This window comes from Danio aesculapii, chromosome 24 (genome assembly GCF_903798145.1).
Source record: "Danio aesculapii chromosome 24, fDanAes4.1, whole genome shotgun sequence".
In the NCBI taxonomy this organism is placed as follows: Eukaryota; Metazoa; Chordata; class Actinopteri; order Cypriniformes; family Danionidae; genus Danio; species Danio aesculapii.
Window position 1 is genome coordinate 2,826,236 of NC_079458.1, and position 24,166 is coordinate 2,850,401.

Here is a 24,166-nt window from a genome sequence, read left to right on the forward strand (position 1 = left end):
TTGACTGATTACACTTGCACCAGCTGAGGATTGTCAAAAACTGATTACACACACTATTTAAACAGCAAACACACTCACTTCCTTTGCCGAGTCTTGTTATCTGTAAAGTGACAATTCCTTAGTCTTGTTTTCCTGTGTTTTGACCCTAGTCTTGTTTACCTAGTTCTCCCTGTCTGCTGCCTGCCTTCTGACCTCTCGCCTGTATTTGACTACGATTCTGGACTGCCTTTATACATCTGTTTGCACCTGTGTTGACCATTGCTTCCCTGACTTTGAATAAACCTGCACGTGGATCCTCAACCTCAGTTGTCTGTGTCACTCCCCATGTTACATACAACATTTGAGCCACAGGAATGCAATTAATTTGTAAGCTTGTCAATTAGACAGTCCTTCATCTTAAAAACACGATCTAATGTTAATAAAAAGGTTTATATTCCTCACAGAATAACAAATTACATATCCAGCATGTGTCAACTGTAATGTACTTAGCAAAATGTAAAAAAAAATAACATTTAATTTACAATCATTTGTTATATTACTTAATGTAAGGTCAAACAACTTTAAAATGTCTTTCAAATCTATTTTAAAGTCATTCAATTTATTAAGAGTTTATCTCAAAATATCTGCATCTCAAAATTAATTTCAGTCCAAAGAAAGACTGGGATTAACGGTTACTATACAACTAATCCTTAAAATAAAGTTTGACTTACACATGCTTACACATACATATTACACTCTATTATTTCATTATTTCCTGACCGTTTAAGTTAAACTGAAGTTTTATTTTAAGATATTGTGATTGTCTATGTTCATGATATGACAGAAGTTTATAAATAATTACTACAGAGCTGTCTTGAATACTTTATTCTGATTGGTCAATCATGACTTTCCAAAGTATATTACTCCCTGATAACCAATTAAATATAAGATAATATATTAAACATAACATAACATATGTAGCCGAATCACCCCATTTTGAAAATGAACATTTTTATAAATTTCTCAGTGAATACAGGCAATATATTTCAGTGCATTTGACATATTATTGAACAGATATGTTGATTAACATAATATTTTAGTGACCGAACATCTTTAGAAATAGAAAGCTAATATATTTATTTCATATGAATTATTAAAACCTTTCACATATATTTTTGTCTCTCTTGATTTTTCATCTTTTATTAAGTTTTTTCCCCCAACATTTACATTTGGGCTATTCCTTATTAGACCCTTATTGCAAGTTATTTTGTTAGATGAGCTCCAGTAAAGACTAATCTGACATACATGTACAAATATTATATAGTAAAGCACCCTGTAGAAAATATTCATTTAAAAGAGAGACTTGTGAGTGGTGTACTCATATGTTGAGCACTGTCCGCATAAAATTGGTTAATTTTGTAATTAGCCAAGTTATAAGCAGCATAATAGACAGCTGACAAATATTTATTCAGAGATTTATTCTGCACATTCAGCAACATGTACATTATCCCTTACAAGCCCACTGTATTTCATTCCTAATATATGATGTAGTGTTACGACTGAAGTTTATTTATTTATTATTGCGTATTGCATGTCTTTTTCTTTGTCCCGCCTTCTTGCTGTTTTTCCTGTTATCCCATAGGCTCCCATTTTGGCGTGATCTCGTCTTCTGATTGGCTGCTGGACTTGGAGGTCTGTATAAAAAGGAGCTTCCGGCAGGGTTCGGCGAGCTCATTTGTGCTGGGAGTGGAGCTCCTGGATTTCCCTTACCTCTCCGGCTGACGACCAACATTCAAACTTGTTCCCTTTGTTCATACGTTTAACATCTTTTGAGAGTTTGAGCTTGTAGGGGTGGCCTGCCTATTTATTTGTTTACTTTTGACTATGTTTATGTTTAGGGAGTAAGGTGAGCTTCCTGTATTCTTCTTTAAATATTTCTAGGTAATTTAGTGCATTTACTTTATAGATTAAAAGTCTACTTTATAGACTTTTGTTTGTTATTTTGGCCTGTGGCCACCCTGAAGAGATGCTTATTTCAATTTAATACTTTTTTCTATAATAAATCTATTCAATTACTCTCAACTGAGTGTCCGAGTTTGGTTTTGGACCGAGGGGGGTCTTTTGTATTACGTTTTTGTTTTGTTTGGGAAATCCACCACCCCAACACATTTGTTTATCCGTTTATTACGGCCATGTTGTTTTCCCCTAGACTTGGGGCGTCATATGTTTAGTGTTATATGTTGATCCATACCTCCTGAGAGTGTTCCCGAAGCTTTAGCGATCTCTCCACGAAAGATGCAGCGGCCATCAAGAAGCATCTCCATCTCTCTGGCTCCTCTGAACGAGTGAATCCTAGACTTGTTGTAATTCCAGACACGGATCATAGCCAGGCAACATCTGCCACCCAGATCCATGCAGACCACATGCCTGCGTCCCGGCGTGAAGGGAGCCAGCCAGAGGTGCATGTCATCTTGGGTGCGGTGGACGCCGTCGGTCAGGTTTTTGACCACTCGAGGGTCTTTCCCGTATGCAGGAAGAATGTTGATATCGGGCGGGTCAGCAGTGATGTGGACGGGTGTGATGGGCTCACCGCTGGAGGAGAAGATCTCGATGCCATTCAGACCCACATAATGCCGGTCGCCCCATGTGGACAGTATGTTAAAAACGAGGTGTCGACCCTGCGGGAGAACCGGGATCTCGAAGTCTTCGTGAGGGTCGTCCTCTGGGTCGTCTGAATCTGGGAGAGCTGGAGAGTGAGCAGCCATGGGTGCAGGACGAGGCTGACGCTGAAGAAACTCGTCGAAAATATCTCCCTCCAGCCCCATGTTGGAGATTCGCCCTCGCTGACACTGGTTGAATTTGGTTAAAGAGTCCCAGGACTCCATTAAGGGGTCGTCTGAATGGCACCAGGGGGGTTTGGGTCTTCTGTTGCGTACTGATGATGATGATGATGGGCTGCTTTCCTCTGTGGAGACGAGAGGAAATAGAGGAGATGATTAGCTGCAAACCAATCTGCGCAATTCATTTTTGAAAAGGTCACCGAAAAAAATCCCACCATATACGCATGTATATCAACATAGTTTTCAAATAATAATACTTCCTTACATTTATATAGCGCTTTTCTGGACACTCAAAGAGCTTTACACATTTTTGGGGGAATCTCTTCATCCACCAGTGTGCAGCATCCATCTGGATGATGCGACGGCAGCCATATAGCGCCAGACCGCACACCATACACCAGCTGATTGGTGGAGAGGAGACAGAGTGATGAAGCCAATCATGATATGTGGATGGTTAGGAGGTCATGATGGACAGAGGCCAGTGGACAACTTTGGCCAGGGTGCCGGGGTTAAACCTCTACTCTTTTTCAAAGGACATCCTGGGATTATTAATGACCACAGAGTCAGGACCTCGGTTTAACGTCTCATCTGGAAGACGGCGCTCACTGAGTAGGATAGAGTCCTCATCAATATACTGGGGCAATAGGACCCACACAGACTACAGGTTGAGCGCCCCCTGCTGGTCTCACTAACACCACTTTTGGAAGCAACCTAGTTTTCCCATATGGTCTCCTATCCAGGTACTGACCGGGCGCAGACCTGCTTAGCTTCAGTGGGCGACCATGTGAGAACTGCAGAGAGCTAGTTGATGGCGTTTTCTGACATTTTCCAGTGAATTTACACAGCTATGGAAAAGATTAAGAGACCGCTTGACAGTTCACAGTGTGTGCATTTGAGTGCACCTAAATTAAAAATAGAAATGTAGACATTTTAAACATTTTTATTCTTACCTTAAGCTGTGTAAAGCGCCTTTAAATTTTTTTTTTAAGATTATTATTAAAAGCTTCTACTGAACAAAGTTTATTATTTATTTTGGCATTCAAAATTAACCTAAATTAATTTAATTTTTAAACAACATTGCATGTTTTAACCTCAAAAGAGTTAATAGTTCAGTATTTTGAGGAATAACCCTTAAAAAAATATTATTCTGCTGAATTTTCATTAAAAAAAACAAAACAAAGTGACCTCGAAAAAACCCTTTAAAGAATAAAACAAATATTAGCATTTCACACAAAGCCAAAGCTAATCCAGAGATATGAAGACTCGAAGAGTTAAGGGTTAAGCAATGTGGTCAAACTATTATTACAGTATTAATCAATATCTTTTGCTATTTAACAAGACACTAATGTATTAGTTCAGTGATTTGATCATTTTAAGAAATTAAAAAATTAGTTTTAATTAGTTTGCATTAAAATATTGTATTTGTATTATGCTGCACAACAGAATTTGTATATTGAATACATTAAACTATTCCTGAATAATAATAATAATAATAATATTTCTCAAGTAATTAAATTTACGATTAAATGAACAATTAAGGGGCGACACACTGGCTCAGTGGTTAGCACTGTCGCCTCACAGCAAGAAGGTCGCTGGTTCGAGTCTCGGCTGGGTCAGTAGGCATTTTTATGTGGAGTTTGCATGTTCTCCCTGTGTTGGTGTGGGTTTCCTCGGGGTGCTCCGGTTTCCCCCACAATTCAAACACATGCGCTGAATTGATTAAGCTAAATTGGCGAGTGTGTGTGAATGATTGCGCATGGATGTTTCCCAATACTGGGTTGCTTCTGGAAGGGCTAATGTTTATATTGGTAATATCTATATTATTGGCTAAATAATAACCTCCTTGTGTGGATTTTTATAACTCAGAATCTGCACAATCTGGACAATGAGAAAGACGCGTCTGATGCAGCACGATTTTTACCGCTCAGGGTTGTCTTTGCAACGGCAAAAATGCGATGCGCAGCAGGCGGGTAAAGGGCGTATAAGCAGTGCTTCTCATTGCAATAAATGCATTCAGTGTAATCAAGGTCTAATCATGTTTCTTAAAGATCTGCATATTTGTTTTACATATTATGCTAACATATTTAGCTATTTTTATGCTTTAGTAGAGTCAAAATGTACATACACTAAAAAAATTAAAGATTATTCCTTGGATTTACTTTTTTTTAAGGTAAGTGGTTGAAAACAATTAATTTGGGCTGAATTTAAACTAACAAATCAAGTTGAACATGATTAAAATTCAATATATGAATTATTTGAAATAATTTAGCAGCAATCCCTTTATTCAGTGAACAGCATGGTTAATATCGATGTATGCTCTGCAAAGAAATCAGAAATGCACCTGTCATGATGACGTCGCTGTTGTGAACTGGCTGCGTTTTATTGACAGATCGAGCTGAACCTCTCCGTCCACTGATGGGTCTCTCCACTCTCTGCTCATCCCACAGATCCAAACCCTGCTCCAGCCGCTGGCTTAAGTGCTGCTCGTCCCGCTCCTGTTTGACCTCAGACCTGTTCTCCAGCCCCAAATCAGAGTCCAAATCCAGCGAATCAGAGCTGAATTCAGTGGATGCGGTTTTCTGCGGGCCCTCTTTGCAGGCGCGCACTGGATTGCAGGAGATCTCAGGAAGAACTGAACGTTTGGATTTGTGTTCAGACGTCCGGAGCCACGGAGGACGCTCTTTATCTCCAGACTCTTCGGTTTGATCTGCTCCGAGCGGTTGTAGCCAGTGAGGAACCCGGCTGGAGGATGGTTGCGTGGTCACAGTCTTCATCGGCTCCAAAATCTCCTGTTTCCGTCCTGAGTGTGAGGTAAGATCTAAAGGAGGAGTGTTTATTTCTACAGAGTCTCTTTGCATTTCCGTCTGGCAGATGTCAGGGTTTATGAGGCTCTCCTGGATTGTTTCTTCTACTGCAGCCTCCTGAGGGTCATGGTCTTGCAGATTGTGTGCTGAGGGGACAGGGTTTGGAGAGGTGCATTCTGGGAAATGTGGTTCCTGGAGGTCAATGGTGGTGCTGTAGTCGAAGACCTGGTTGCCGCAGCCTTTCTCCAGCTGACCCTCAAAGACCAGAGTGCTGTTCACATATAAGCGGACGTGCCGAGCTCCCACGTCCAGATCCTGGTAGGGAAATAAAAACACACACACACACACACACACGTTCATAATCAGTGAATGTTAGTGTTATGAATTTGCAAACACATGTGGAGGTTTATACTGTAAAAAATGACATTAATTTTTATATTAGCACACAAAAAGCCTTATTCATATAATAATAATAATAATAATAATAATAATAATAATAATTACAACAATAACAGCAACAACAACAACAACCACAATAATAATGAAATAACAGAAAGTAAATTTTTTTGCATTTTATATAAATATGTATTATTTTATAATGTTTAAAATTTAATTACATAATAATAATATTAGACTAGTGGTGTGTGCCAAAAAATTGAATATGGAGGGAAAATCCATTTATTTCAATAATTAGTTTCAAAAAGTGAAACGTGTGTGTTATATTAGTTCAGTACACACAAGTGAAATATTTCAAGCCTTCATTCGATTGAATTTGAATCACTATGGAGTAAAATTGGGAAAAACCTTAGATTATCAGGACAAAGTTCAACACCGTAGGCTCCCTGTGTCTCAATCTAGTCCACAAATTAATGCAAAGCCTTGCAATTGTCTCAGCCTGGCTTAGTAGGCTTCAGAATCATAGGGAAGACTACTGATTGACGGTAGGGTTGTCGCAATACCATTAATTCATCTTACAATACTATACCAGCTGAAGTATCACGATACAAAGTAGAATTGCGATACTGTAAATCATAACTCAAATTATTAAAAAAAAGAGTCAGAAATACTATATTTTACATGTTATAACAGGTTTTGAATTGAATTCATAATTCATAAAACAAAAAGATACAAATCATCCCAAATGACATATATTGGTATATATTAATGAATTAGGCTATATAAAGTGGTCCAAATTGTTTCAATGTTTCTTGTTTGTATTTTGGGTTTTTCATCTATTGTTTTTTTTTAGTCTTATTAAGTAACCATCCAAAGTATTCAGAATGTCACTTTGTGAGTTGCTGTTTTTAAGAGATTGTCACGGTTGTTGTAGCTACTAAATCATTTTGAGAGGAACAGAAATTAACTGGATTCAGATGTGCGTTTAAAACAACAGAAAACGTGCAACCTTAAAGGGCTCCACAAACTATTAAAATAAATTGGTCTATTGTTGCACGAGCGTGTGAGCATTTTAGAGACTTGTCCACATCCAACATTATCTGTTGAAGATAGACTGTTAATGACGACACTGCCGTTTATAAACTACAGTGGCACCGCCAGTATTTTGGAGCCATAGTATCACAATACTACCATAGCACCATGCAACTCTACGTGACGAATGTGCAGAAGTCCATCTTAGAACCCTCCATAAGGAGGAAACGTCTCAAAAGGTAATTGCAAAAGAAGCTGGATGCTCTCAGAGTGCGGTATCTAAGTATATTAATAGAGTGTGCTGGAAAAGGTGCACAAGTATGACCGCAGCTTCAAGAGGATTGTCCAGCAAGGGTGACCGAGGCTGGTGTCAGAGCATCAGGAACCACCATATACAGACGGCTGCATGACATGGGCTACAGCTGTAGAACTCCATGTGTCAAGCCACTCCTGAACCAAAAACAACATTAGAAGTGTCTGTGCTGGGCTAAAGAGAAAAAGTACTGGTCTGTTGCCCGGTGGTCCTAAGTCCTCTTTTAGATGAAAGCAAATTTAGTTTTTCATTTGGAAATCAAAATCCCAGAGTCTGGAAGAAGAGCGGAGAGACACAAAAGTCAAGCTGCTTAACCTTTACCAGGACATTTTGGAGCACTTCATGCTGTCAACAAGCTTTTTGGAGGTGATATTATTTTCCAGCAGGACTTGGGACCTGCACACAGTGCCAAAGCTACCAGTACCTGGTCTAAGGACCATGGTATCCTTGTTCTAAATTGGCCAGGAAAGTCACCTGACTTAAACCCCATTGAAAATCTATGGGCTGTAGTCAAGAGGAAGATGAGGGAACACAGACACCGAAATGCAGACTAGCTGAAGGCTGATATCAAAGCAACTTGGACTCCCATACTGCTACGCAGTGATGCTATAAGTAGTGCAAAAGAAGGCCCAACAAAGTACTGAGGACATAATACAGTAAATAAACACACTTTTCAGAAAGCCAACATGTTTAAAATCCTTTTTATTGGTCACATGAAATATTGTACTGGATTTGAGGTGCTTTTTTTCCATCTTTAATCCAATGAAGTCCAATAAATTGTCCAAAAATCCAATAAATTTAATCAAATGAAGGCTTGAAATATTTCACTTTGTGTGTAGTGAACTAATATAACACACAAGTTTCACTTTTTGAAACTAATTATTGAAATAAATGGACTTTCCCTCCATATTCAAATTTTTTACCTGTGTGTGTGTGTGTGTGTGTGTGTGTGTGTGTGTGTGCATGTATGTATGTATGTATGTATATATGTATGTATATATATATATATGTATATATATATATATATATATATATATATATATATATATATATATATATATATATATATATATATGTGTGTGTGTGTGTGTGTGTGTGTGTGTGTGTGTGTACCATACCATACATACACACACATACAGTTTAAACACAAATAATAAACATGAATTAACAATATTCTAATAGTATTACATGTTACTTATTTAATTACTTCAATGTACATCTAAAAGCAAACACTTTAGTTTAGTTTTTAACCAAAGCTCTAACAGAGTGATGGTAACCATGATGCTAGATTTAGCGAACACTAAAGACTAAACACCAACACTGCGTATTAGAAGGGCAATCACACACTGCTAGCTCACTATCAGGAGTACGACAGCAACTCACACACTTTCTCCTCATATAAAGACGCCCTACCGTCGAGTCTTTCGGTTTTAACGTTTAACAGGAAGCTTGAACATCTCTCTCTCTCTCTCTCATATGCTGTAAACGTGTTCAGTCTGACGGAGCGCTGTGTGGGGGAGCTAAACTCGGCTAATCCCTACCGCTAATCTCCAACTGTTCTACATACACAGACACACACACACACACAAAATAAGTCACACTTTTTATGCTTTGACTTGCTACCTCAGAAAAGATCACAACAATTCTTCATAACATTCACATTTCCTCATTGGTGGCTTTTGCACACAACTTGCTCTAAATTTAACATGCAGAATAATAAAAGGTGTTGTTGTTTTTTTAATGATAATTTTTTCGGGGTTTTCACCTTTATTGAATAGGACAGTAGAGAGTATTGACAGGATCTGACATCGAACTGTCGAAATCTGAATCTTCATGTGTCGACGCACTAACAACTACACCACTGACGCTGACAAAGGTGTTGTTTTAATTCGCCATTGGTTCAGAGCAATAACTCCTTTTGTTTAGTTTTTTTCTTCTTCAAAAATATCTGTTGAAGTTAAATCATTTTATCAATGTTCAAAGTATTTCTGTGGGCAAAATCCAGTCATTTAAATTTCCATTTACCCAATAAAATGGGTTGTTACAAGCAAGATTTGAATGTGCAATTCTGCCATGGAGGTACGGTGTACTAACAAAGACGCTTTAAACTACAGCCTCTAGCATGCATCTTAATGCCCACATACAAATACAGAACAATAGGCTATATGCACTCGCACTTTTAATTTTCAGCCATGCAGCCCAAGGGCTTCTTTCCATTATAAAATTGTCACGTTTAAGATCTGATTTCTTAAAGAACCAGCGATCTTCACTGCATGTTAGATATATGATATGAAGTGGGTCTCAGATCGGACAAGAAACAAAGCATTCAACTCCATTCTCCCCATTATTTGATATTTCAAAACACCAGCACTTACAGCCAAATATACCAACAAGTCTCCAAAATGTTGGCGTCACTGCGGATGCAACAAAGCAAACCATTATCGCATATTTTGGGAATGTATGTATATTCTAGAATATTGGACAGAAATACAGGAGGCTCTTGAACATATATCTGAAACCGATATACCTTTAGAAAGTAAGTAGTTATATTTTGGCTGTGTGGATCAAGATACAGTAACGGCAGACAATAAATACCTTATGCCTGCTCTCATGGCAGCCAGCAAAAAAAGCAATCACACGCAAATGGCTACAGCAAGAGCGACCAGCCCTAAGTAATTGGATAGATGCAACTATTGAGATCTACACCAGTGTTTCTCAACCCTGTTCCTGAAGGCACACCAACAGTACACATTTTCAACCTCTCCCTAATCAAACACACCTGAATCAACTTATCATAACATCAAAAAAGACTCCAAGACCTGAAGTTAATGGGTCAGAAAATGGAGACATCCAAAATATGTACTGTTGGTGTGCCTCCAGGAACAGGGTTGGGAAACACTGGCCTACACAATGAAAAAATAAATAAATAAATAAATCACTTTTGTCGTCAACTTAAAGAAGGTTATAATCCTTGGAGGAAATGGGTTGAATATATGTTAGTTAGAAGACCTGACATTGTGTCGGCGCCAATAGCCAAGTGGTTAGTACGTCGACATATAGCACCCAGGTGCTCGCGGCGACCCGAGTTCGATTCCCGGCTCGAGGTCCTTTGGCAATCCTTACCCTCTCAATGCTCCCCACACCTTCCTGTCTGTAAATCTCCACTGTATCCTTTATCAATAAAGGTGAAAACCCCGAAAAAATAATTATAAATGAACAGAAGTTGTTGATCTGCTAGATAAATATGCTAATGTGTGTACACGTATTGACCTTATTCTACAATGTGGAAGTGCGCTCGTTTTTGCGATTGTTTTAGAACTACCGATTCAGTTGCCTATGGGAGAAATGACTAGAAATAATAAACGGCAGAAAACAGTCAAACTACTCGCTCTACAAACAAGTGTTTGCATGAATATACATAAAAAGTAGAATAATATAATAAGAAAAGATCAGTTTGCAACATAAAGCAGCATTACGAGCTGTTTTTACCCTCTATAAATGAATGACATGAACGAGACCAGAAGTCTCGAGCCAAAAAGATTCAAATGGCTGCGCCCGCTCGTACGCGGAGAATAAGGTGAATATGGTTATACATATTCATATTGTATTGTGTGACATCCCCATGTGTATAATGAAGATGGTCAGTTCAGATTGTTCTGGAAGGAATTATATTATGACATGCGTTCTCACCCTGGATGTAAATAGTGCTTTAATTTTTATTTTTATGTATTTCTTTCTCTCTCTTTATGCTGTTTTTCATTTTATAATTTACAAAATTTGAGTACTGCTTGTAGTTCATACACCTGACAATAATGTACGTAATCGGTATACCACTTAAGGTCATATATTGAAATTCAAATGTACCTTGGCATGCTGTATGATTGTACTCAATTGAGTTTTCACATTTCCCATTACCCCAGTATTTTCAATGGAATTTCTGCGCTCAGCTGTTGATCCTGACAGCGCGAGTGGTTACAACGGTCTTTCATCTAGTTATTAGCTTGAACAACTAAATGAATGCTTAAGTCTATTTAACTAAATGTATTTTAATTACATTACATCATCGATGCTGTAAAAACAACCTTGTGAAATTGAAAATAGTCACATTAAGCTTTCAGCGGAAGTTTATCGTTGGCTTTAAAACTCTAGCTGTGCATACAGTCCAGTGTTATTGACCTGGACCAGTTAATACTCATCTGGAACACCCTAGTAACTGCAACTTAAGCATTCAGAATTATGTTTTCAGGCTTGTGTTGTGATGAAATCAAAAGAGTTCAGGTTGGTAAAGTTAATTTTAGGTTAAATGTTCAATGGACATTTGCCAACGTTGCATTTGTGAGACCTTGTCCAATTGCATCTATCTGCAAAAAAACAATGTCAAATATACATATTTATTTATTTATTTATTTATTTTTAGAAAGTTGTATTTTAGTGATCAGCCTTAATTTATGCTCACACATGACAAAGTTCGCCACAGCCATATCACCCTGCAGCCCAAGAGGGTTACTGACTGAAGCCAAGCAGGGCTGAGCCTGGTCAGTATTTGGATGGGAGACCACATGGGAAAACTAGGTTGCTGTTGGAAGTGGTGTTAGTGAGGCCAGCAGGGGGCGCTAAACATGGGGTCTGTTTGAGTCCTAATGCCCCAATCTAGTGAAGGGGACTCTAAACTATCAATGCCGTCTTTTGGATGAGACATTAAACCGAGGTCCTGACTATCTGTGCTCATTCAAAATCCCATGGCACTTCTGTTAAAGAGTAAGGGTGTAACCCCGGTGTCCTGGCCCTCCCTTACTGATCATGGCCTCCCAATCATCCCCATCCACTGAATTGGCTCTATCACCATCTCTCCACCCCACCAATAGCTGGAGTGTGGTGAGCGCACTGGCTCTGTCGTCCTGTTGCTGCCATCGCATCATCCAAGTGGAGCTGCACACTGGTGGTGGTGTGGAGACCCCCCTCATGATTGTGAGGCACTTTGGGTGTATGGCCAGACATGATAAATGCACTATATAAATAAACATTACATTACATAATATGAATAAACTAGCGCTGAAAATTAAAAAGTTTGTAGCTCATTCAACGCATAAATTTTGCAATTATTGTAGAAAAAAATAACCTGTGCGTCTAAATGTTTGAGTGTGCCCCGTTTTGTTTAATTAGGAACACAAATGATCCTAAAAAAGCAGGCATATAATCAGTCAAAGTCAATTTTTGGCCCTTTCACTGTGACTACACACAACAAAAATATTATTATGATTTAAATCCTGGTAATTAAAACTGCAAAAACAACAAATTTGACAGATTATCACCATTATTTGGTATTATTATTAGCATAACTGTTTATACAAACTATTTTATAAATGAATATTAGTACTAGTACCTCTGTCTTAGTTGAACTGCTTGTAAATTTTACACCGTCAAGCTTTTATTGTGAGGAGAACCTGCTAGGAAAGCTGTGTTGATATCAAATTAGTTGATTATTCTTATTACAGTTTTCAGAAGCTGGTGGTCATGTGTTGCAATTTCACAAGCATGTTAGAAGTAATGTAAACATGCACTTGAGGAGATGAAGTTTACTATGAGGAAAAAAAGATTCATTCATTCATTTTACTTTGGCTAAGTACCTTATTTATCTGGGGTCGCCACAGCAGAATGAACTGCCAGCTATTCCAGCATGTTTTACGCAGTGGATGCCTCTACAGCTGCAACCCAGTACTGGGAAACACCCGTGCCCTCTCATATTCACATTCACACCCATACACTACGGACAATTTAGTTTATTCAATTCCCTTTTAGCGCATGTGTTTGGACTGTGGGGGAAACTGGAGCACCCGGAGGAAACCCACACCAACATGAGGATAACATGCAAACTCCACACAGAAATGCCAACTGATCCAGCCGAGGCTCGAACCAGCGATCTTCTTGCTGTGAGGCCACAGTGCTAACCACTGAGCCACCGTGAATAAAAAGCTTCTTGATGTGAATTATACAGGAAACTCCTGAGAGTGTCTTCAACAAGCTGATATGTTGCTTAGTCTGCACCTGTCAGCAGCCGTCACTCCTGCTGAAACAGACTCTCCAGTAAGTGTTTTCTGCTCCTGCTCTGTGTGTTTGTACTTACATTAAGGCTGCGGTTATAATTCCAGATTTTCATCCGAGAGATGCTGAAGTTTGGCGATCGCTCCACGTTCCTGATGATAAAATACAGCTGGACCGGTGCGTGAAATGGGCATGACCACATGTGGCGCTCTTTTGTGGTCTAAACACACAAATATAATATCCATTTAGTTCATATCTTTCACTGTAAAACCTGATATTACTCAAAACATTTGATAAACAAGTGCTGGGAAAAGATTAATCATGATCCTTCATTCATTTTCTTTTCGGCTAAGTCCCTTTATTAATCTGGGGTCGTTACAGCGGAACTTATCCAGCACATGTTTTGCGCAGTGGATGCTCTTCCAGCTTTAACCCATCTCTGGGACATTAACCATGATCAATCACATCCAAAACAAACATTTGTTTTAATATAAAAATCTGTGTATTAGATTTATATTGTGATTATGTAATACACACCCATACATATGAAAAAATAAAAACAAACAAACATATGTACATACTGCGGGGAAAATAAGTATTGAACAGGTCATATTTCTCAGAAAGCATATTTCTAAAGGTGCTGTTGACTAAAAAATAGTTTGGATGTTGTTGTTGGTCACCAATCAAATCAAAGAAATCCATATATGCAAAGAAAACAAATCTAATTAGTTTACAACTTCAGTTATATGTAATAACATGAAATGACACAGGGAAAAAGTATTGAACACATGAAGAAAGGAAGGTGTAGTTCGGCAGTGAAAGCCCGGACAGCAGCTGAAATCTCTAAGTAGTTCTTCAGCAACCCTCTTCTCTTCCTCAGTGTAAATGAATATCAGCTGCTTCAGTCCAGCATCTACATTAGCAGGAGGATGAAGATGAAACCAGGGTGGACATTTCAGCAAGACAATGATCCAAAACACAGCCAAGGAGACTCTTAAATGCTTTCAGAGAAAGAAAATCAAGCTGTAGAATGGCCCAGCCAATCACCTGAACCGAATCCAATAGAAAATACAAAAAAAAGATCAGATTTGATAGACGAGACCCACAGAACCATCAAGATTTTGACACTCTGTTGAAATCTGTGAGAAACTCACACCTAAGCAACGCTTGAGACTTCATCCTCCATATGAGAGGCATCTTTAAGCTGCAGCACCAAAAAAGCCTTTTATATTAAGTATTAAATATTTCAGTAGTTCAGCACGTTCTGCTTTTGTCTCTTCATTGTGATTACACTAAACTCATTATTCAGAATTGTTTTTGTTTTGTTTTTATGTTTATATTGTTTGGGTTTTTACCAAAATCTGCTTTAATTACATGTCAACAGCTCCTTTAGAGATATTATTCCCAGGAGAAAACATGACGTGTTCAGTACTTATGTTTCTGGGTAAACAATTCCTTTAATACAATCAAATTGTGAGTTCTCAACAATGTTTGACTGAGATTATTAATATTTTGTGACCCAAACAAGCACATTTCCTCACACAAACTCTTACTTTGGTCTTGCCGTTGACGAGGGCGGTGAGATTGCCGGGCTGGTTGGTGTTTCGGATGTCCAGGTCGTGTGGAGACACGTAGAGTTTCTGCTTTTGCGGACAGAAGAACTGTACCTCTGTGAGGCCGACCTGAGCTGAATGACCCCAGTTTGACAAGATCTCCATTGTAACGTACAGAGTGGACGTCACATGTAGAGACGCTTCCCTCTTCTGGTAATAAAACAGAGAATGAAGGATTTAGCAGAAATAAAGGATTAGTTCACTTGCAGAATGAACATGTCCTGATCATTTACTGTCCCCCTTGTCATAATATCTTTCTTTCTGTAGTCAAAAAAGAAATAAGATTGAGATTTTTCTCCATATTGTGACTTCTATGGTGCTCAGTGTTTTAATCTTACATACTGCAAAACAAAGCAGCTTCCGAGGCTCTGAATGACCCAAGATAAGGAATAAAAGTCTCACAGAGTGAATGAGCTGTCATTAACACAAAGCTTGTACTCCAGATAAGCTTTTTAAAAATGTTTTAGACTCAATGAGGAAAAAGTCCACAGGAAGACGTATTAGGATTTTGGAAAATCAGTGCTGGATCCCTCCCTTGATTGGCCAAGGTCGCCCGCAAAATCTACAGCATTCCCAGTGGTTCTTCCAGTGCTGAGCGAGTGTTTTTTAAGACGTGTTCTGGGCACGGTGAGTAAATTGAGATCATAAGATCTCAATGATCGAGAGGGGGTATACAGACACAGCAAGTCAGTAAGGTACAGAGGAGCAAGATTATTGACGGCTTTGTAAACAAATAATAACATTTTAAAATCAATTCTGTATTTAATGGGTAACCAGTGAAGTGCAGCTAAGATTGGAGTTACCGACTCATACTTGCGGGTGCCAGAGAGTAGTCTAGCAGCCGCATTTTGTACCAGCTGCAGACGAGAGAGAGATAAGACTGAGAAATACCAAAATAGAGTTACAGTAATCTAGACGTGTTGTTATGAAGGCATGAAAAAATGGGGTAAAATGGCTTGACTTTAGACAGTCTGAGGTGATAAAAACAGGATTTTACAGCAGTACTGATCTGTTTGTCAAATTTTAAGTTCAAACATAACACAGAGATTTCTTGCCCACTGGGTAATATGTGGAGCCAAAGATCCCATATTGACATCTAACAGAGAATTTTCTTTGTGCCCAAATACAATTACTTCAGTTTTATTTTCGTTTAAATGTAAAAAAATTACTTGAGAGCCAAAGTTTAAGCTCCTCTAAGCAAGCCAGGAGTGGTTGTAAGCCTTTTACATCTTTTTGTTTTAGAGGAAAATACATCTGAGGGTCATCCGCATATAGATGGAAGGAAACTTTATATTTATTGAACATGGAAGCGAGGGGAAGCATATACAGGGTGAACAATACAGGCCCAAGGATTGATCCCTGTGGAACTCCATAGTTGAGAAGAATATTGGATGAGGATTGATGGCCAATGCGCACACTAAAACATCTATTGGTCAGATAAGAACAGAACCACTCTAAAACTGTGCCACGAAGGCCCACAGCTGTCTCTAGACGTGTCGACAGGACCTTGTGGTCAATCAGGTCAAAAGCAGAACTTAAATCTAATAAGACGAATGCCATAGATTTCCCAGAATCAGTTTCTGTAAAAATGTCAGTCATAAGTAGGGCCAGACGGAATCTGCAGACGGTTTTTGCTATTTCTGCTGAGAATTTTGCTTAAAATCTGCGGATTTCTGCGGAATTATTTTGGCAGTATCATAACTAAAACCTTAATATATGAAATAAAAAATAATATCTTTTAACTTGTATTTAATGTTTAAAATGCAAATCCAATTAGATTCACTTTATTTGGTAAACAAAGCATTTTCATATTAGTCAATAATATTACTGTAATTAATTTAAAAACTGAATAAATATAGATTTACACACATTTACTCAAGTAAATAAATAAAATGGAAATAAGGATGGGCTAAAAATCAGCAAAAAATCTGTGGAATTCTGCACACGCAGATTCCGTGTGGGCCTAGTTGTAGGTACTGTACATTGTTATGGGTCAATGATGCTAATATTTGGCACAAATCCATCAATTTCGCCTTTCTGGCTGTTCTTTCTATGAATGAATTATGTAGAAGCACTGTCCATGTGTGTTTCCTCGTCGGTTAATAACGCTACATTTCATTGCACAACATTAATCTATCAGGCTTTTTGGCTACAATAGAGAAATCACAGTTTAATTAGTTATTATTAGATTATTTTTAAATGTCACCTCTCCTGCTGTGCATGAACTAAGCTGTTGAATAGTCAGCGTATGAGGTGGCTAGGCTAACCTAGCTTCAATTTGGATTGAATTATTCTCTATGTTGTGGTGAATATACCCCTGTAATTCATACTGCAGCCTTTTTTTGTCTGGCTTTCTCGGATATCTCACCTGTTGGCCAAAAATGAATAATTATAACTCTGGCAATGTCTGACACGGGCGCATACAGATTGTAATAGACGTGCCAGGCACGAAAGCTTGACAGGCGTAGCAACAGTAACTAAGGAGGGCGGGGCTTAGCGAAGGGTCAATTAATACACTATTTAATACATCTTAATTAATATTAAAATTAATACAATTTATTAAAAAGCACAAGAAAGAATGCCACTTTGAAACAGAAACTTATTTAATCAACATGCTATAATTTTAGACAGTTATTTAATATATAAAAAATAGGGTTAGCCTACTAGAGAAATGTTATGCTGACCTCTGACCTGTGTGAAGCACACTTTATAAAAACACAATGCTTTGATCTGGAGTGATTGTAAGAACGCGTCTGGTGCAAATGAGACAAACTGGTGCACGTGTTGGTTAAAGTTAGTTTTGGTTTAATTGAATAAATTGTCAGTCAATCACCTGTTATTTTCATTTAAAACCAAGTTTCCAATCATCATTATTTGCTGCTAAGAGGACGAGACAGAACATAGTGAATATGTTATTTTTCCCCATTTCATAAGCCAGAAGAGATTCATAAAAATGACATATATTTCAGTACATGATGGATTGATTTACTTCATTCTTCAGCTGGGATCATTAGAGGTGCCCACACTTTTTCAGCAGGCGAGCTACTTTTAAAATGACCAAGTCAAAATGATCTACCCAATATAAAAGTGCAAAACATTTCTTTATTTATAAACATATTGAGAATTCTGTATTTGTACAATATATATTAATGTACCTTGCAGAACTGTTCAGTGACTTGCACTGAATGGAATCAGCCAGGGAAGCATAGTCCGGACAGTAGCTGCTGACAGCCAGCTTCAAGCACACTACTAAATGATCATCAGTCATGGTGGAACAATATTTGGACTTGACCGTGCCAACTTCGCTAAGTGCTGCAAAACAATAGCCGCTATACGTTTATATAGCAGTTTTATAGCCATGCTTGGTTACCTATACGTAGGGCCAGACAGACTCTGCAAACGTTTTTTGCTATGTCTGCTGAGAATTTTGCTACAAATTTCAGCTGAATTATTTTGGCAGTATCATAACTAAAACCTTAATATATGAAATAAAAAATAACACCTTTTTAACTTGTATTTAATGTTTAAAATGCAAATCCAATTAGATTACCTTTACTTGGTAAACAAAGCAAGTCTCTCATATAATATCTCTACTAAAAGACAGAAAATATTACTGTACAAACTGCACTGTACATAATCAGATGAACATTTTCATATTAGCCAATAATATTACTGTAATTAATTTAAAAACTGAATAAATATAGATTTACACACATTTACTAACAGAATAGTTAATAGTTAGAAGTAAACAAACAGAATTAATGATGCGCGCGCAGACTCTGTGTGGGCCTACCTATGCGTCAGAAAAGGTTTCAAATTTCAGTGAGGATGAATGACAGGCTGACGTCTATTTTTTTTAACGCTATGCGATCTTCACACGCTACCTTTGCAATCGACTGGAAGATAGAGATCTACTTATTGGGCACCACTGATTTAGAGCCATTTGAAGCTGAATTAAAACCAGGGCTGTCACTAGTACTGACTTCGAAATCAATCGGTACTGAATTTTAAAAATGTCCATTTGCCGCTAACATTTCAGCACTGTTCTGCAGGTGATTAAATGATTGGTCATCGTGTTCAAGTGCTCAACAGATCTGACTGTTAAGAGATAAATCAGGCAAACTCACAGTGAGCGTGAAGCTGCTGCTGCTGTCGCTGAGTTCAGACTGATCATCAGCATCAATCCTCTCCAGAGCCTTCAACAAACACTTCTGCTGCCTGACGGACACACAGACCAACTGAGAGTTAAATCCTTAATCAATTTCCCAAATCGAATTGAAATCCTACAACATTATCGTGTGTGTGTGTGTGTGTGTGTAGTTTCAATGTGATTTCCATAACACTGCAGTCTTGAGGACTGTATACCTGGGTTCCATGAGAGCGATTCTCTTCATAGCTTTCCTGACACGATACTGATCTTCATCATCTTCATCACAGTTTTCATCCTCCTTAAAAACATGCAGGCATACATTATATGGTGTCCCTTCATCTTAATCATGCATCATTTATACACGAGTGTGGCAGGAGTGCTGTAAATGAATGTCCACCGGTGTGTGTTGTTCTTTCAGGCGGTGTGTTTGTAGTGGTGTGTTTTCTCTCTGCAGGGCCAGAATCACACCGGCCGCCGTCTCTTCTGAATCTCTCTCCTCCTGCACTTTACGAGCTGCAGACAGAGGGCGCTCCAGACGACTACTCGACCCTGCGGGAAAACAAACACATTTTGGCTTCATGTCTGTGTTTCAAAAACAAAACGGTGGACTTACTGCACTCTAAGGGGCCGTTCACAAAGAATGAATTTCTCCTTTCCAATGGGCTACTTTTCTATTGCTTTTCAATGTAAATACAAGCCTGAGAGAACATTGCGCTCATGTCTCGTGTCTTTTGAAGCACCTTTTTTACTCACTTACTTACAGCGCAGCTCATTACTGTCAGTTCCACGGAAGTGGACCAATCAGAAGAGCTCAGAGGCGGGGTAAGCAAAGACACATTCAGTGTGAATGAGTCCTATAAATACTACGACAATTCATTTCATTGTTTACCCACTAAATATAACTATAAATATATTTGTGTCCACACAGACGAATGATAATGATCTGTAGTCATTTTATACAGACATGTTTAAGCTTGAAACTCACATATATACTGGGTAAATAAGTCCATTTATACCAATCTATATCTTACACCGATTTTTGCCTTTCCCTAACTCTTTTTGTCTATGTTTTGTGTTTTGTTTATTGAACTTTACCCATTTATGTGGATTTCAATTAAAATCATTCAATTATTCATCATTAATTATTTTATATTACATTATAACCACAGCCACAGCCATATCACCCTGTAGCCCAAGAGCGGTTACTGACTGAAGCCAAGCAGGGCTGAGCCTGGTCAGTACCTGGATGGGAGACCACATGGGAAAACTAGGTAGGTAGTGGTGTTAGGGAGGGCAGCAGGGGGCGCTCAAAATGGGGTCTGTGTCAGTCCTAATGCCCCAATCTAGTGAAGAGGACACTAAACCGTTAGTGAGCGCCACCATTCGGATAGGACATTAAACCGAGGTCTCTCTGTGCTCATTCAAAATCCCATGGAGCTTCTTTTAAAGAGTAGGGGTGTAACCCCGGTTTCCTAGCCAAATTCCCTCCATCTCCCCTTACCCATCATGCCTCCCAATCATCCCCTTCCACCAAACTGGCTCTATCACTGTTTCTCTATGCCACCTTTAGCTGGTGTGTGGTGAGAGCACTGGCGCCGTTGTCCTGTGGCTGCCGTCGCATCATCCAAGAGGATGCTGCATACTGGTGGTGCTATGGAGAGACCCCCTCGTGATTGTGAAGTGCTTTGGGTGTATGGCCAGACATGGTAAATACGCTATATAAATACACATTACATTATTATTTTTACAATTATTTTTTACGGCATAAATTTATTCATTTTAGTAACCTGAAGGGTTTTATTGAGAGATATGTTCATACAATTTGATTATGCAAAAATAAATATTTTTTTATTTATTTATATAAATATATAAAAAAAAAAAAAATATATATATATATATATATAATCTTAGAATTTTATTTTTTTTTATATTTCCCAAATTATGGTTCACAGAGCAAGGAAATTTTCACAGCATGTCTGATAATATTTTTACTTCTGGAGAAAGTCTTATTTGTTTTATTTCGGCTAGAATAAAAGCAGTTTTTAATTGTTTAAAATCCATTTTTAAGGTCAAAATTATTAGAAAAAAATAGGAACAAAATAAATAGGGGGGCTAATAATTCTGACTTCAACTGTATGTATATGTATATACATTCTACAAATAAAAAAAAAGGTGATAAAAAGAAATAGCCAATACTCCATCTGTTAAAAACACCCCTTCAAGTCACTTCGTATAACATGGAAGTGCATGAAATGTATAAAAATTAGTGCATTTAAAATGCCTCACTATTTGGGAACGTTTGCAATTCTTAATGCAATCAATCAACGGGAAAAGACAATATAAATATTCACTATATATATATATATAAAACTTATTGCTACCATATTCTCCTGCAACATACTATTTTGATGTTTTGTGTTACTTTAATGAGTTATAATTCATGCATATTTCTCTCCCGTCGTCTGCAATGCTGCCATAACATAGCCCAGACTGTCAGTGTATATTTCTCAATAGTTTGTGGAGTAAGTGTGAGCAGCTCTTACGTGACGTCTCCTGTCTGCTGTCAGAGAATTTCTCAGTCGGTCTCCTCACAGCGACTGGTTTTGTAGGGATGTACGACTCCACGTTCTCCTTTCTTTTAGCTGAGAGAGAGTGTTTGACCCTTCGCCCTCCTGAACACAGACAATCATAACAATGAAACATTTCCAGTGACATTTAGGGATTATAACTGCACAATTGCATTTTCCTTCTGTTTAGTCACTATTTCGGTGATCGCCACAGCGGAATGAACTGCCAATTATTCCAGCATATGTTTTACGCAGCAGATGACCTTCCAGCTGCAACCCAGTACTTGGAAACACCCATACACACTCACATTCACACACACACTCATACACTACGGCCAATTTAGTTAATCAATTGCCCTTTAGCACATTATTTGGACTGTGGGGGAAACCGGAGCACCCAGAGGAAACCCACACCAACACGGGGAGAACATGCAAACTCCACACAGAAATGCCAACTGACCCAGCTGGGACTCAAATCAGCGACCTTCTTGTTGTGAGCCACCGTGCTGCCACATGTACATGTTCAATGAAGTGTATTTGTGTATTAGTTGTAATCAGTCCTAAACACACTGTGTGTCTGCCGTCAGAAAGCTTCACCTTGTGAGGAGGAGCTGAACTCCAGCATGATGAGGTCGCCGCGGCTGATCTGCGAGCTGATTGGCTGTTGTGTGGTTTGGACAGGAAGTGTGAGGTCAGGAAGGCTGTCGCTGCTCTCGTCTCTCTCGATCTGCTCCTCGATCCAGTCCTCCTCTGACTCCTCTCCGGCTGAGTCTCGACTGCTGCGCTTCACACTCGCCTCCAGACTGCGCCGCAGAGCCTGACACACACATTTTAAGGTCTTGTGAAATGCTTTGTTAGTTTTATTCGATGTTTAATGCAATCTCAACCGAAACACGAAGAGTGGGCGGGACATAGTGTAGCTCCTCCCCTATTTAAAAAAAAACTACCAATAGCATTTTGTTTGATCACAGCTCTGCCAGTGAGTGGTTGAGCTCAAACGCATCAAATGAAGTGTCTTAAAGGGGGCGGGGCATGTCAGATCAGAGAGCATTTGATTGGTCAGAAGATTAGATGAGAAACTGAGGTATGAGCTGATGTAATAATAATACTGCTGATCCACTTAGGCGGACGTGACTAACTAACAAGCTTTACATCAGTTTTATATCTTTTAAATGAGAATTTTGTCACTGTTTTGGAGCACACTAGCTTATAGATTATATTAAAAACTAACAATACTGATGCTAACATGTTTCTTTTTTAATTTCATAGCACCTTTAAAGTTGGAATGAAATCAAAATGTACTCTTTATTTGTATAAGTATATAGCAGGGCTTGTTATAAAGCATGTATCTGTGCACTTCATTGTTTTGCAAAAATTCATTTGGCCTCAGAATCTTTAATCAAATATAACCTTCTCTCCACCCTCGAAATGACTTTTCTTCATTTCTGGTCACATGGAACACCTTTAGGGCGGAGCTATCAGTCATTTAGGGCAGGGTTATCAGTCCTTTAGGTAGGGGCTATTGGTCTATTAGGGAGGAGCTATCAGACATTTAGGGTGGGGCAATCAGTTCCTTAGGGCGTGGCTATTAGTCCTTTACGGAGGAGCTATCAGTCCTTTAGGGAAGACCTATCAGTCCTTTAGGGAAGAACTATCAGTCATTTAGCGTGAGGCTATCAGTCAAAAAAAGTTCAGTTTCATGCCGACTTGTTCCATTCTTTTAATATTCCTGCTCTTTTCTAAAACTGTTTGAGTTTCGTTCTTCTGTTGAACAAAAAGAAAGATGTACTGGAGAATGCTGGAAAAACAGCCATTGACTTCCACAGTATTTTTGTCCTACTATGGATGTCAATGGCTGCTGTTTTCCAGAATTCCTTAGAATTTCTTGTTTTGTGTTTGACTGAAGAATGAAAAAGTTTAGACCAACTTGAGTGTGATGAAATATTAGAATTGAACTGTTCCTTTATTACACTACTGTAATATTGGTAAATAATTCAATTACCGATTGCTGCATGTAAACGTACACAGTGACTGCTCATGTATTGAGTGACTGAAACAGCTGACAGATGTCTTTAGCAGTTCTGCAGATGTTTGTAGATGTTTCTGGTCCTCACCTTCACCTGATCAGCATTCAGGAGAACTCTGTCCACAGGCTCAGGCTCACTGCGACCCTTCAGACCCGCAGAACGAAACGCTGCTTTACTGCTGTCTTTAGCAGACTGAGAGAAAAACACAGCATAAGATGTAAAATTATTTACATTTAATCATTTCTGATAGACAAAAATCAAACGTGTATATAGTGGTCAATGTGCAAACGTTTCTTTGTACCTGGATAACACACTACTTCTCCTAAAAATGTACCAGAGTACCCACAATGCTCTAGGTGACATAAAATACAATCTATATACAGATTTCTTTCCCTAATAATTA

General features: G+C 38.5%; 1 protein-coding gene across 1 annotated transcript in view; it reads right to left on the minus strand.

Moving 5' to 3' along the window:
• Window positions 1-24,166, minus strand: part of LOC130218551 (katanin-interacting protein) — a 52,526-nt gene that overhangs the window by 20,175 nt on the left and 8,185 nt on the right. The window contains exons 6-15 of the mRNA XM_056450764.1: window positions 23,851-23,955; window positions 22,334-22,553; window positions 21,713-21,841; window positions 19,567-19,718; window positions 19,385-19,467; window positions 19,147-19,237; window positions 14,960-15,169; window positions 13,489-13,626; window positions 5,161-5,938; window positions 2,231-2,944 (exon numbers count right to left, since the gene is read on the minus strand). Of these exons, the coding sequence (XP_056306739.1) occupies window positions 2,231-2,944; window positions 5,161-5,938; window positions 13,489-13,626; window positions 14,960-15,169; window positions 19,147-19,237; window positions 19,385-19,467; window positions 19,567-19,718; window positions 21,713-21,841; window positions 22,334-22,553; window positions 23,851-23,955 (2,620 nt within the window). The remainder of the gene's footprint in view (window positions 1-2,230; window positions 2,945-5,160; window positions 5,939-13,488; window positions 13,627-14,959; window positions 15,170-19,146; window positions 19,238-19,384; window positions 19,468-19,566; window positions 19,719-21,712; window positions 21,842-22,333; window positions 22,554-23,850; window positions 23,956-24,166) is intronic.